The 15843-nt window shown below is 44.2% G+C and overlaps 1 protein-coding gene across 1 annotated transcript in view; it reads left to right on the top strand.

Moving 5' to 3' along the window:
- FBXL16 (F-box and leucine rich repeat protein 16) overlaps window positions 1-15843 on the top strand; it is a 254560-nt gene that overhangs the window by 192460 nt on the left and 46257 nt on the right. The window contains exon 3 of the mRNA XM_085628344.1: window positions 1844-2352. Within this exon, the coding sequence (XP_085484470.1) occupies window positions 1844-2352 (509 nt within the window). The remainder of the gene's footprint in view (window positions 1-1843; window positions 2353-15843) is intronic.

The following is a 15843-nucleotide window of genomic DNA, read 5'->3' as shown; positions in this document are numbered from 1 at the left end:
CAGTCGTAAACGGGCCAAATGCCCCTTTGTGACCGCAAAAAACAGTCGTACATCTGGCCCAAAATCCTGTCTCTTCGCTTGTTTGAACTTGTGCTGACGTGCCTGGATGTGTCCTGGTGCACTCTCAGCCTCCCAAAATACAGAATTGAGCCTGAGTCCAGTTTAAGGTCCAGATATACTTTTTTTTTTTGTTTTTTAAGACAAACTTTATTCAGTTTTCAGTTTTATACATGCATTACATCTTCTTGCTCCACAGTTGTTATTGAGTGTGTATCTAGATCGCATTTATTTGTATCATTACCTTTACAAGATTTGTCTCGAATTGTGGTACATAGTTTTTCGCATTCATGTGTGAATTAGACGATGTGTAGACAATCAGGATATGCTATTTCTTATGAATAAAGTTGTACTATTTTAACTTTCCCTTAACCACCAACCACCAAAACAATAAAACTATTCCAACAGAAGAGAATAAACATCCAAAAAATAAGGCCGTTGCAGCCTAGGCGTCTGTCATAATACCCTGCCCATGTGGGCGATCAGGGCAGAACAAGGGGAATAGCGGGAGGAATGGGGGGGGGGGGGGCGGGAGGGGAGAGGGGAAAAAGGGGGAGGGGAGAGGCCAGGCAATAGAGACAGGATCCGTAAGTCCAGATATACTAAATGCTGATTTCAAAATACTGGTCTCAATTTGCAACCAGTATTTTAGCACCAATCTTGAATTTTGAAAACTGTGATAGGCATTATCAGGTAAGTTTACAAAATTCGAAGTTGTAGTGGGTCGCAGTGCAACCTACCTCATCAATATTCATGAGGAGCTTACAAATTGAAAGCCACTGCGATTTGCTGCTATCACAGGGCCAGTGCCCTGCTGGGAAGGAAGAAAGCAATATTGGAAGAAGGCTGGTAGAGAGGAGAACCAGTGGTGTAACACAGGCCCCCGCAGCCCCCACAGTGCGAGGGGCCCCCAAGCTCCAGACGGCCCCCTCAGCACAATACTCTGGCTGGAGAGGTCCTGATTTGGTCTGGGGGGGCCCTCCACGTACCTTGCAGGGGGACCCCCTCAAGTTTCATTACGACAGTGAGAAGAACAGGAGGAAGGAAAGAAGAAGCAGGGAGGGCAGTAGGAAGTGAGGGAGGGAGGAGTATAGACAGTTACCAAAGAATGGAGTTGGAGTTAGGCATGTAAGAGCTGGAAGAAGATGGCAATCTCCCTGTGCACAGAAGACAAAAGAAAGGAAATGTGTCAGAAATGAAGAAAACATAGGGAAGGAAACAGATGGGTAGGAATTAATAAAGGCAGAGAGATCTGCACAGGAAAAAATAATAGTAGAAACAAAGAGAGACATGGAGGAAGATAGGAAAGACTTGATCTAAAGATTGGTAGTAATGTAAAACCTTTCATTTCTGGAGGAAATTCTAAATACAGAGTACTATCTGCCACCAAAATTTACATACAATCCCATATGATAGAGTAAATTCAGACTGTCGACTCGCCACCACATTTTGCATTTCGTCCAAAATTCCATGGAATTTCAGATAGCATTAAAACCTACATCAGTGTCTAAGAACTAAAAACAAACATGAAACAAAGTAAGAAACAAATAAAGATAAAAGCAAACAAGGAGGAAGAAAGAAAATGGGAATGAAGGAAGCAATGCAAAAAGTCAAGAAGATATGAGAAAAGATAGAGACCTAAACATAGTTGGGTAAGAAATCAAAAAAATAAGAGACCTGGAAGGATATAAAAGTGGGCTAGAACACCATATGGGTGGAGTAACTGTCTACAGGAGGACTGGTAAAGTATACAATCTGTTACCTTAACTGGTCTTTTTTCTTGCAGGTGATGTTGGAGCAGATGCAGGGCGTCGTGCGGTTGGAGCTTTCAGGATGCAATGACTTTACGGAGGCAGGGCTCTGGTCCAGCCTTAATGCTCGCATTACCTCCCTCAGTGTCAGCGACTGCATCAATGTGGCTGACGATGCTATAGCTGCCATCTCCCAGCTCTTGCCCAACCTGACGGAGCTGAACCTGCAGGCCTACCATGTGACGGACACAGCTCTGGCCTACTTCACTGCCAAGCAGGGATACACCACCCACACGTTGCGCCTGAGCTCCTGCTGGGAGATCACCAACCATGGAGTGGTGAACATGGTTCACAGCTTGCCCAACCTAACCATGCTCAGCCTGTCTGGATGTTCCAAGGTCACTGATGATGGCGTTGAACTGGTAGCAGAAAATCTTCGCAAGCTGCGGAGCCTGGACCTCTCTTGGTGCCCCAGGATCACAGACATGGCACTGGAATACATTGCCTGTGACCTGCACAAACTCGAGGAGCTGGTGCTAGACAGGTGAGTGAAAGAAGTTTATCATCACCCCCAAGCAATTTTTCAGGCGCTATACTCTAACATTAACATCCAAAATGTGTACTCATCAACATTCATTAAACAGACATACACATTAAATGGCAATCAACATTCTCACTTATCCAAGCTGGAAGCATCAATTGTACAACATGCCCTAATTCACACTGTGCTACATTATAGACCTAGACCTTCTCTTGTGCACCATCATTTTAACATCAAGGCTCATAAACCATTAACTGGCAATAAACACCTGTATACCATCAACACCTGGCCACTATCACCTTGAAATCAACTAAAAGGTAAAACTGACAAACCAGACCCTGCAGCCAACAACAGTGTATGATTAGCCAATAGAAAAGCAGCTTTCAGATGGCCCCTGGAGCAAGGCTTGGGCTGCCTCCGGGCCAGCTCCTGCCTCTGTGACTTGACTGAGACTGAACCTGCACCTCCCAGGCCTCCTCTGAGTCCTGCCCATGCACGTCCTATGCTCTACTCCTACCTGTCTAGCTGTCTTCCTGTCCGCTTTTCCACAAGGGCTTAACCTGCAGCGCAGCCGGCCGGCGACTTTGAAGGCGTATTTTCTCAAACCTTCCTTGGTGGAGAATCTCAAACATGCTGCTTGTAAGTAGCACAGAGATCTGAGCACAAACACTTAACTTGATGAACCCTTATATTAGCAACAGGATTTCGCTTGCTGCTAGGGTGACCACCACCCTCCTTGTCACTACAGGCACTGTTTTCTATCCTGGACTTTTGTGTGATAACCTAATGCTTTGTGGGTAGTGTAGTCTTGTTTTGCTTCCATTAAGCTGATTGGAATAACTCACTTGAAATCAATGAAAGTTCAGAACGGGAGACAGTGCCCTTAATCACCGGGAGTGAGGCGGGCACTCCGCTTGAAGGATTTGCTACTTATTTTTCCAAAATTCACTACTGGAGAATTATTTGAAAAGTCTACTTAAATTCTACTGAGTCTCACCAGTCTTATTGGTTTCATTGGTGATAAATCACCCACTGCTCTTTCAAATTCTCTCCAGGTTTTACCAATATGTTTAGCATATTGTGCTTTAAACACACAATGTCCTAATATATCCTCAGTTAGTTTTTAGAGTAGTTTAATATCTACAATTTTAGAAATAACAAACAATTCTATGCTCTTTAATTTTTAACTTTTATCTTTGACTCTTTGCACTATTTATCCAAACACATTCTGAGAAAGAACTCCTTTTATGCTTTTTTTATTACTGGGGTCCTTGCCCACCTGAGTATGTGTCACGTGAGCATCGAGAAGAGATAGAGGCTAGGGAGAGGCTGCATCCAATCAGAGTCAAGTACACAGCCCCAAGTGTCATCCTGGTTAGGGCTGAAAGGCAGAAGCAAGGATGAGAAGGACCAGAGCTGCAGTTTTAACTTCCACTCAGCATAAAGGTTTGCAGATCTGGAGTTTGCCAAATGTTTGAAGGCATATTCAATCGTCCACCACCAGATCCCTGTTCTATGACTTGCTGTAGACATTTCTACCTGCTACTTCCTGGCCAGTGTGCAATTTCTGGTGTAGATGAAGACTCCTTTACTTTTTTGGTGTCTCTTCACCACCACCTTCTTTATAGAATGAAGAAGTAGGATTTATTTACCCAGGAAAGAAAAAGCAATCAATGTTCTTGTTTTTCTCACTTTTCTAGTTTTTCTAATGTTTTCCCACTTTTCTGGCATTCACTGTTGGATTCAAGTTTTCGGCTGTGTCAGAAAGAGGAAATTAAAGTCAGACCCCATGCATCTGCTGAGTAGGGACTTCTGTACCTCCTTTGATGAAGGAGCACCAGGGAAAACCCTTCTGAAGGGCCCTCTACTCTTCTCCAAGGCTTACCTTTCAGTCTGCTGCTCTCCGACTCTCTCCGCTCACCTCCACCAGAGGCAATTCTCCTCTGCTGTGAAGGTTGCTCTTGCCTTCCTCTGTGTGGAGCATTCTCCTTTGCCTTCCTGATGTTCAGCTCTTTTCACTCTGGCATGCATGGAGCATTGTCCGTTGTTGGTCACTTGTGGCTCTTCCACACGGGAATGTCCACCTCTGATGTGATTTCAGGCATTATTCTCTCTAGCGGCAGCTTTAACATGCTGCCTAACCCTGATCGATGGTCTCTGTCGGCAGGGGCATGAGTGCACACAGAGGAAGAGGAATAGGGCTAAGCAGCCTAAAGGTTCAAGCATTTATCAAAACTCAATTTGCCTCAAAATTCAGGTAATTCCATGTGCAGTCCAGTTGGTTTCACCAAGCACAACTACTTGAATATCTGCAAAAATCATCCTCACCTCACCCGTCACTCAACTTCACCATAATCCTGAATGCTACATTGGACATCAAAAGACTTTAATACCTACAGCCCAATTTATATCTTGGCAGATGGAGGTAAGTTTGTTGGGGCGACAGAGTAAATTACTCAGTTGACCTGACAGGGGTCCCACCCGCCAAATTTACAAATGACCACCAAGCAGGTGGTCATTTGTGAAGTCCTGGCAGGAACCTCTGTCACAAGGATTCATGTCAATGCTTTTTTAATTTTTGACATGCAAATCCGTAAACATGACGGAGCCGTCCATCAAACGTATTTCTTTTAAAAAAGAAAAGCCTTTTTTTAAATAAAATAAAATGCCTCCTTTGCAATGAAAGTTATCCCCAATAACGAGGGGGGCATTAAGCACTTTTCACTCCCTCTCACTGTCAGTGTTTTCCTGGAAGTGATGGGCATGGAAATCTGTCTTGTATATCCGACCATCTAAATTAGGTTGGTGAACATAGAAGTCAACCTCTGATGGCCATTACGCCATTGGGCCATTAGATGGGTGTTACCTTGGTGGGGATGGAGTAGTCACTGCCCTGGTTACACCAAAGGTCTGTTCGCATAGAAATCTGGCGGGAGGACCATTATGTTAATGGTGAGGATACTCCTTCGCTGTTGCCTTGGAGTATCCTTACCGCCAACATTTAAATCAGCCCCTAATTCTATCTGCAGCCTTCCTGCAACTCCCTCAAATCCCTTGTCAAAATAATTCATTTTGACAACTGCATCTTGGTTACCTTCCCTTTAACTATTTGCTCTCTCCAAGGCAGGCTGATGATCAGTGCAAAACAGAACCTTCTACTTGGCTCCTTACGCAAACCAGCTTCTTCTACGCACCTTAAGGATCCCTTTACTCCCATGTCCTAGATCACTCAACCCCCTTCCCAAAGCCAGTAGGGTTTTTATTTGCTTCTTTATAAGTTACACAAAGCATAATGTGTAAAAAGGCCAAAACAAGAGCTCGAAATAAGAAAATAAGATACCGAAAAACACATATATAAGTATTTTATGAAGTTTCTTCAGTTTGCTCATCTCTGGAAGTATTGTGGTTGAGAGTTCTGTTTCTTGCTAAAAGCATGCAGTGCATTTGATGACATCCGTCTCTCATTTGGCTCTGAACACTGAGTGAAAACAAAGAGGTATGCAGTTCCTAAAATTGACGCAAGGTGTGTTAGAATCACTAAAAGATACCAGGGTGACACTGTGAAAATAATGAAATAAGCAGGAGTGAAGGTCACTCCTTCTGGAAAAGAAGACCCTCACACACCCAACAAGCAGGTGTCTTGCTTCATCACCGGGTCTTTGCTCCTTATCGGGCCGGCGGTGCAATGCCCGATCAGGCACCCAAAGGGGCCTTCCTATCGGAGATCTTTATTTCCAACGCCGATGAGTGAGGTGTGTGGGGGGAGTGAATTATAATAGTTGGTGTACTCAGTGCCCATCTTGATACGACACCGAGACTCACCCTCAATAGGTTTTGAGATTTTCTACTAAAGGTAGAATAGAACTCCACGGTGAATGGAGCTGTAGTTTTTGGCAAGAAGTTTAAGTTGAATTATGGCAGTGATGGGCATGTGTGTTACATGTTCTTGTTTACAGTAGTATATCATAGAATAATCTTGCAGCTGTGCTCTGGTTTTCTGTAACTCAAGTTAGTTGTGTCTTTGGAGCACCAAAATACAGGAAGTTTCTATTGCCCAGTTTGGCTCATGTGATTGTACAGTGATGGTTCTTTCAGACATTTTTTAGAAAGTAACTGTCAATGCTTTCGTTTACCTCCTCTTTCAGTGACACAATATTGTCGGTGTAGCATCCAGGAGATGTTACGTATTTGTGTCTTGATAATTGTTATGTTGTATGAATTTGTAAAGAACGCGGCTAATCAACCGTGAGGGCGTCCAGAGTAGGGCAAGCCTAAGGGTGGAAGAGTGGATCATGCCTGTGTGTCCTGTTAAGGAGGATGTATGTTCGGGTGGAAGTGCATGGAGATTGTGCTTGAGATGTCAAGCATAACTTCAGTTTTGGTGGTGTTTAGGTTCAACTTATTTCTTGGACAGATCTCTGCATGAGTTGAATGTGGTGAAGTCCATGTTACAGTTTCTTGATAGTTCATGCATCAGCTGTGCATTACCAGCACATGGCTGAAAGAGCATGCGGACATCTTGATGGTGCGCGACAAAGACGTTAATAGTTGATAATCCCTTGGGACACCCAGGGCCATATTGATGAACGGAGTTCAGACGTTATATTTTGTAACAAGGGATGTTGGAACAGAGAAAAATGACTTCACCTGAGCTCAACTTTCTTTGGCATCTCACTAATTATTTGGCGAGATTCAGGCAGATTTTGTGATCAAAGATATTTATGTGTTCCTCATCATTGAACTCCTTGCACAACTACATCAGAATGGTGTACCTGCACACCCGAGACCCTTTCCAATAGCACCTCAGTACCTATCTGGAGAATGATTCATCCTCTGAACTTTAGTCAGTCCCCTGACTGATACCCTATTCGCTGCCACGCTGGACTTCAACACTGTGAAGCAGAGAACCCATCACCATTGAAATAACGTGTTCTAATGCAAAGTCTGCTAAGTAATGTTTTTTGCAAATTAGTTTGTAAGTTGATATTACTTGTTAACTGAACAGCCTTGCAATCGCCCTGCATGGACTGAGGAACATTTCTATCACTTGAGTGAATCAAATTATCTTGCATTTGAAGTGTCTGGTGCAAGAAAAGGCCTAAAATGGCTAGTTCCGAACAAGCAATTATTCGCTTCATAGTATAGTCAACATTATTTCAAAGCAGATTCCATTCACTTTTGTCCTAGTTGCATTTTTCGTTGGTCTTGTTTGCAGATTGGCTGTAGGTGGCTTTTGTTTAACGCTTTTTGTAGGTGCCCCGACTGCAGGGTGCACATAAGCAATCGTATTAGCAGATCGTTTGTAAGTGGATTTAGTCACATAATGTTTGTAGAAGACCTTGGTTGCACAGCTGTCAAAAGCATCCAACGTTAAATGTCCCCCTTTAATTCCCCTTGTATCTATAAGATTTAGGTCGCCCATTACTACTTTCCGGTGAGGCAAGTAACTGGCCAGATCGGAATTTCAAGTTCTCAAGTTTCATCCAGAAACTCTGGCTTATTTATTTATTTATTCATTCTGGTTTATGGGGACCAGGATGAGCCCCAATGACGGTGCATACCACTAATACAGTGGGTGAAGGTCTCCTAGTTAAAAAGGACCATTTTTCTATGGCTGTCATTTCCCCACTACAGGGATCCCACAGTTGGGTTAAGGGATGCCATGTGTGCTTATGATACAGTAACTGAGGCAGTATCCTCCTTTCCCCATTACAAAAATCTCTCTTTTTTATATACTACACAGCTGTAGGACCTCATTAAGGGCAAGATGATCCTAGATATTGATACCCTGGTATCGGTTACTGCAGTGGGTAAATACTGGGACAAAACTGTATTAAGGTATATAAACCTTTTGCCCGTTGGGGGGGTTATCTGAGTCACATAGACCCACTACTCATCTGACATTGCATCACACTGCCAATTATACTTTAGCAAATCCGGTCTTTACTGTACCTTTAACTAAAGTATGTGTCTGCTTCAGGGAAAATTGCCTAAAATGATCTTCATTTACAGTTCTGGTAAGACCTGCTGGCTCTATGGTGAAATAGTATTTTAAAGATTCATCAGAAATTGTATTTCCCTCTATAAAGAACTTGAACCCAAATGTACTTCCTTAACAAATGAATGCTTCTTTTATTCTAATGTTTCTTACAAAAAACATTAGATAATAACTATGTCGATGCAAATTGTTGATAGTGTTCCCAGTCAGCCGTGAGAGCATGGCAACAAAGACACAAATCGCCAGGCAAATTTTGCATACAGGTAAACTGGTTGCCCACTCACCTTCTCATTAGCTGCTTAACGTAATGCACCTTTTCAAAATGGCGCCCATGTGTAAACCTGTCCCACCAGAACACGGACAGAAGCGCAAATACTCTAATAATTGTCTACTCCAAGATGGCTGCTTTGTCCCAGAAAACAGGCAGAGTAGCAAATCCAGGCAGAAGAGTCCAAAAAAGGTTCCGATCAGCGCTCTATCTCCTGAACAGACACAGCTCCTCTCAAAACAACTGAGCAAGCTCGAAATTAACCATGCATCAAAACATCCACTGACCATGTTCACTCAATATAATGTTTAGAAAAAACTATCATTATTATATTCTAAATCAGCATGCTTCATGTTGGAACTTCAACGGCCAACACTCCCACTTTAAAATATGCTTAGCCTCTTAGCAGTGGAAACTTCCAAGTACCTACCGTCCTAATACTCACTTTAAGGTACTGCTATATTCCAGAAAAACCCCGAAATTCCTACTTCAGGCGCACACCCCTTGCTCTGCCCACTTTGAGTACTGAATGCAAAATAAATCATTCAACCATACTTATGTGTCTGGGGATCAGCGTTCAGAAGCGAAAGAGGAAATTTGTGCAGTGGGCAAGAAGAGAAAAGATTTTAACCCCATATTATAGGTTCCATAAAGTGAGGAATGGCATCAGATAAAGGCATAATGCTAGCCACAGGCCTTTCTACAAAATACACTGGCGATAGAATTAGCACTCAATGAGGAAGTCAGCGGTTTACAGCAACCACCCAGCCCTTAATCAGGCCGCCTTTCTTCATTTAATTTCCCCATGTTGCGCTCCTCTTGTGTCAGTGTCAGCACACGTAACAACACAAAACATGTCTAAGAGTCAGTGGTGTAGCAAGAGAGGGGTGGGGGGGTGTCTGCCCTGTCATGAGTTTTGGGGGAAGCGGTCTCCGCCCCCCACCGCTCTTACCTGTGGCCGTTGTGGGGTGGCGGGCACAGGAATGGCCATCACCGCCTGCTCTTACATTCGGACGCAGGCGGCATAAGGCTTAGCTACACTACTGCTAAGAGTAAAGATTGATTATTGTTGCTATAAGGGTGATTGGTGTTCAATCAAACATACCTTGGTCTTAGGGTACCACTGGTAGACCTAGTCTTGAATTTATGCTCCGACACTTCTACCAGCCACCACTGCTGTCACTGTCCCTGCCCTCAGCTGCAGGGTCACAATCAATTGGTTTCATACCCTATACATCAGGTGTCTCCAACGAGTAGCTCATGATCTATCAGAAGCTCTCCAGACACCTGTGAGTAGCTCTCCGGTGTGCAGCCCAGCCTACGACTACCAAAGCTTTTGCTTGGCTGAATTATTATATGTATACCAACATTTAAAAGCATGTATTCAAGATAACAATATGTGTTTTCACATCTCATAAGCTGATGTCTGTAGAAAATGAGTTGCATTTTCAAAATGTGCTCTAAGCTATTATTTGAGTTGAAGAGATATATTACCATACTTATACCATGGTGCCAGGGGGAATGCAGCTATGGTTTGTATGCACTACCCATGTAATATTTCAGTTCAAATTGTCAAAGCCTTTTTTACATTATAGTTCAAAACCCTGCCTAATGCACTAATGTGATCACTGCTGGCTCACTTGGATGGGGTGTTCCCTTTTGCATCACTAGTATTAGTAGCTTGGGGTGATTTTCATTGAGCATAAGTAACTCTTGTTACAGAAAAGGTTGGAGATCCCTGCTATACACGATACACGTGAGCAGAAAAGTCAATGAGTTCACCCAGTTTGTGTATCCCGATTGTAGCGCCTGAAGGCATTACTTACGGCCTCATTCCAAAAGTCCTTTAAAATCCTGTCACCGAGTTGTGTCAAATGACCACACACTCCGAGTGTCTTCCCCTGAACAAATTCATTCAGGTATATCCTGGTGTAAATTACACGGCGACAACAGGCCAGTAACGGGGAAATGTGTGAATTTCAGGTGTGGCTATAGCGAACGTGGGGGCATATTATCAAGCACGGCGTTAAAATTATCACCGCTTTAGCAGCAGAAAACTGCTGCTAAAGCGGCGATAATGGGCTTGATAATATGCAGAGAATTCCAATAGAAGGCCATGTTGACACCAGAACATGGGCTTCTATTGGAATCTCTGCGGCATATTATCAAGCCCATTATCGCCGCTTTAGCAGCGATAATTTTAACGCCGTTTCTTGATAATATGCCCCGTTGTTCTCCGTTCCAACCAGTCATGCTCAGAAGAGAGCAGTAAAACTGCCCTGTGAAAAAAAACGCAAGGTGCCGTAAGGGATTTACCCCTGGTTCATTTCACCGCACAACAATTCCGCACTAGTTGGGGTGAGGAACTGAACTTCCGGCTTTATCCATTGTCACCTTTGGCTATCACTGATGAAGACTTTAATACCTAACGTTCATACCTGAACACATTTATGTTAAATACAATAAATACATATTGAAATGAAATATCAAAAATCTTGTTTATTATTAAAAAAAATACATAATCCTGAAATTAAAGTACCTAGGTAAATTACGTAAAGGGGCATATTAGAGAAATAAAATGGATGTTCTTGTACCAATGGAGAAATATTTTGTGCATGGTGCCACCTACTGGACAGAACTAAAGAAACATGTCTTTGCAGTGAACAAAATAGGTTAGTAAGTAGACTCCTTTCTTTCACAAACCAGACCATAATTGCCTGATCCATACATTAACAGTTACATTTTGCACAGAATTCCAACTTTTTCCCAATTCGTATAAGACCCAGGTGTAGGTCAGTTATATTTACAATGATGTAGGTTACAATACGTGCAACTGTTTTGCTTCACCTTACCTCGCGGATTTTTTTTTTCAACTGGAGCATCGCCATTTTAAGGATTTTGGGGGCACCAGCCAAACATATTTTTGGTGGGCCCCTGTACAGAATAAATTTGAATTTTATTTGCCATTTCGATCCCACATGATGCTAAACACTACTAAGTGATATGTTAAATTCGAAAAAGGTCATACATATAAAAACAGTTGAAATATGTCTTCCCTGGGATCCCAAAAATCCTTAACATAACACAGGTTTTGAGGGACAGAGTTAGAGATAATGGTAGGCAGTGATGGAGAGGGGTTTAGAAAGAGAGTCGGAATAGACAGACGTTAAACAGAGACAAAGTTCAGTTTCTCAGGGCGGCTCTTGAAATGTGGGGCCACCTGAGCAATTGCCCACTTTCCCCATGCCGTAAGCATCTCTGAAATGGCGTTTTTATTGCATGTAAAACAATCCCTTCACTTGGCCCCATAAAATGGAGAATCTGGGGTGCTTTCCACACCTCCTGCACTACTTGTGACTGCATTTTCGAGGTCTAAACTTAGAAGTGAAGTAAGAATGGGGAAGCCACTATAAATGTTTGTGAATATCAATGAAGTTTTGGCTTTATGGGCGTTCAATGCACATGTATTGCCATTTCCATTAAGCTCCTCATGGTAAACCCCATTCCTCCACCACTTGCTCACACTGATGTGTGTGAATATTAGCAGATTCTGATGTTAGAAATCAGGATGCGGACATTTCCAAGTAGAGGCACCACTTTCTGTTCCTTAAGATACACTTGAGTGTGCAAAATACTTTGTTAGTCAGCCTTCAAATAAAATGAATATAATTAAATTAAAGTAAATTAAATAAGAAAAGAAAAGATTGGGAATGACTAAGTACGGGCAAACCCCAGCCAAGCAAAAGGATAAAAAGCAATAGTACTAATCAATCAATCAATCAGAGCATTTATAGAGGGTCTCAAGGCACTGGGGTAGGGGGGGTGCTGCTACTGCTCGAACAGCCAGGTTTTGAGAAGTCTCCTGAAGGTCAGCAGATCTTGGGTCTGTCGCAGGTGGATGGGGAGGGTGTTCCATGTCTTGGCGGCGAGATGGGAGAATGATCTACCGCCGGTGGTCGTTTTGTGGGCGCGTGGAATGGTGGCGAGGAGCGAAGCTGGCGGTTCGGGGTGTAGAAGGTGAGTCGTTTGTTGAGGTATACTGGTCCGGCGTTGTGGAGTGCTTTGTGAGCATGGGTGAGGTGCTTGAAGGTGATCCTCTTGTTGACGGGGAGCCAGTGCAGGTCTCTCAGGTGGGCTGTGATGTGGCTGTGGTGGGGAATGTTGAGGTTGAGGCGTGCAAAGGCGTTCTGTATGCGTTGTAGTCTTTTCTGGAGTTTAGTCGTGGTTCCCGCATAGAGGGTGTTGCCCTAGTCCAGTCTGCTGCTGACGAGGGCCTGGGTGACCGTCCTTCTGGTTCCGGTGGGGATCCATCTGAAGATCTTGCGAAGCATGCGGAGGGTGTTGAAGCAGGAGGAGGAGATGGCGTTGACTTGCTGGGTCATTGATAGTGATGAGTCTGGGATGAACCCCAGATTACGTGCGTGGTCGGTGGGTGTCGGTGCAGCTCCCAGCGTGGCTGGCCACCAGGAGTCATCCCAGGCGGAGGGGGTGGAGTCGAGGATGAGGACCTCCGTCTTGTAGAAGTTCAGTTTCAGGCGACTGTTCATCATCAATTCGGCGACGGCCTTCATTCCTTCGTGGAGGGTGGTTTTGGCGGTGGCGGGGTGCTTGGAAGAGGGAGAGGATCAGCTGGGTGTTGTTGGCGTATGAGACAATGTTGAGGTCGTGCCATCGGACGATGTTGGCAAGCGTTGCCATGTAGACGTTGAAAATGGTCGGGCTGAGGGATGATCATTGGGGTACGCCGCAGGTGATTTTGGTGGCTTCGGATCGGAATGGAGGGAGGCGGACTCTCTGAGTTCTGCTGGTGAGGAAGGAGGCGATCCAGTCCAGGGCTTTGTCGCGGATCTCTGCGTCATGGAGGCACGTGTGTAGTTTGTGGTGGCAGATGGTGTCGAAGGCAGCCGAGAGGTCCAGGAGGATGAGGGCCGCGGTTTCGCCGTTGTCCAGCAGGGTCCTGATGTCGTTGGTGGTGGCAATGAGGGCGGTTTCGGTGCTGTGGTTGCTGCGGAATCCGGATTAGGACAAGTCCAGGGTGTTGTTCTCCTCAAGGAAGCGGGTCAGTTGCCTGTTGGCAATCTTGTCGATGACTTTCACTGGGAACGGGAGCAGGGAGATGGGCCGGAAGTTCTTGAGGTCCTTTGGGTCCGCCTTGGGTTTCTTGAGTAGTGTGTTGATCTCAGAGTGCTTCCAGCTCTCCGGGAAGGTGGCAGTCTCAAAGGAGCTGTTGAGGATCTTCCGGAGTTGGGGTGCGATGATGGAGCTCGCTTTGTTGAAGCTGTGGTGAGGGCAGGGGTCGATGGTGAGCCGGAGTGGATGGGGTTCGTGATTTTGATGGTGTCGTTGTAGTTGACATGGGTCCAGGAGAGCAGGAGGCTGGTGTGGCTAGGGGGCGGTGAGTCTGAGGTGTCGGCGGCTGTCGGGGGGGGGGGGGTCTGGGTGTTGAAGCTGTTACCCGAATCAAGCTACTCAACCTCTGTGTCCCACTTCTGTTTGCCATGGTCAGGATTCATATACTTTGCTCTCCTGCTGTACCATTTTGCTCCAACATTTGCACTTCTGCCTGATATACAAAAACAGCTAATTACTGAATGATACCTGAAAATGGCAATGGTTAACAGGTTCAAAGGTATTGATTACACGGTGGGCAATCTATAGAAATGTGAGCGGAAAACTCTACTGCATCAGTACCAAACTGCATAATGTGGACCCAGTAGGTCTTCAAAACAGCTTACATTCTCATTTTAGCACTATATAAACAACGTTCTTTTACAAAACAAGCAAAAACAGAAGAATGAGCAATCATGGCAAGAGAAAGAAAGTTAAACTCACAGACGTTGATTATTTTGAAACCTTACCAGCTATGTTCCTTTAAAAAATACACAATGCATTGGCAAAAGAAAGTGAAAAGTACAGAGTACAGTTTACGCGTATTAGGCAAAAACTTAGTTGACATTCTAGCCACGTCAATAAATAAACCCTCAGGCGTGACTTCATACCGGGCTTGACATAGAAAATCATAATCACAAGCTTTTTGTAATCACTGAGACCGCAACTCAGCACTTTAAACAATATATTTAAAAAATTGAACATAGAAGTTAATATTTCATCAATGAAAGCGTTGTCACCATATTTGGGCATTAATATTTGCTAAGGGTTAGAGTGTTTCAAGAAAGAAACACACCAGGATTTGTGTGTACATCCTGGCAGCCGCGCCAGCCTACATCACCGCTGAAGACTCCTCAGCGGTAGGTTGGTGGTCACTTATCCATCAATCAAATATCAATAAGGAATTAATCACTTGACCTGAGTAACCACGGCTAGCAACTTTGTAATTAAAAAGCCCTCATTCACATTAGAAAGGTCGTGGGGCGGTATATCTTGGTTCTCCGCCAAGTTTAAAAACGTGACAGCATCATCATTGGGCTTCTTTTTAGTAGTATGCTTGCCTCCACCCGGAGGAAAACCACTGGTTATTACAGTAGTGATCAAAGAGTAAGTGAAAGTGCTCAAGTGCAGTGAGTTTAAAAAGCTTGTATATCCTAGACAATATTTTAATTAGTCCGGAATCAAGAAGGAGTAAAAACAATGTGGTGCGTATGTAGACGAGTCACTGGTCTAACGCACTATCGGTGTCCAAAAAATAGGTCAACATGTTTCAGCCCTGTATATACGCCTATGTAGGTCATTGGGGTTTTCTTCAGGACCTCAAAAAGATAGTGATGGTAGCTTATGAATTTTCACAGCAACCTATATGATCATATTAGTTCATTTGTATGTGCAGAGAACATATTAGTCTCTAAGTCCGTTATTACAGGCTTCAACAGGGGGCCGGCGGGCACATTGGACCTGCTGCTTGCATTGAGTTGGAGCGACTTGTGCTCGCTCTTCCTACGGCGCCGTGGACACTTATCCATCAAGCAATCTTCCCACACAACTTGACCTTCGATTATACAGAGAACCAGGCGCACCAGAGCCTCGTTCCCATATATAATATTATGTATATTGATTTGTATAGTGCACTAATCACTCAAGAGGGTATTGAGGCGCTTGGACAGGTGTGTAGGTGTGAGGCCCCTAAGTGCTTATGTGAAGAGCGAGGGCTTCAGCTTCTTGCTGAACTCAAGAAGTGAGAAGTGTTGAGGTTTAGGGGTGTGGATGGAGCTATTAAATGAAGTGGGTGGAGCCACTGGAGAAAGCGGGTGGAGCCTGGGGAAGTGGGTGTGGC

The sequence above is a fragment of the Triturus cristatus genome, chromosome 10 (assembly GCF_964204655.1).
Source record: "Triturus cristatus chromosome 10, aTriCri1.1, whole genome shotgun sequence".
NCBI lineage: Eukaryota > Metazoa > Chordata > Amphibia > Caudata > Salamandridae > Triturus > Triturus cristatus.
Note: the sequence above shows the minus strand (reverse complement) of the source record. Positions and strands in the feature narration are given on the sequence as shown.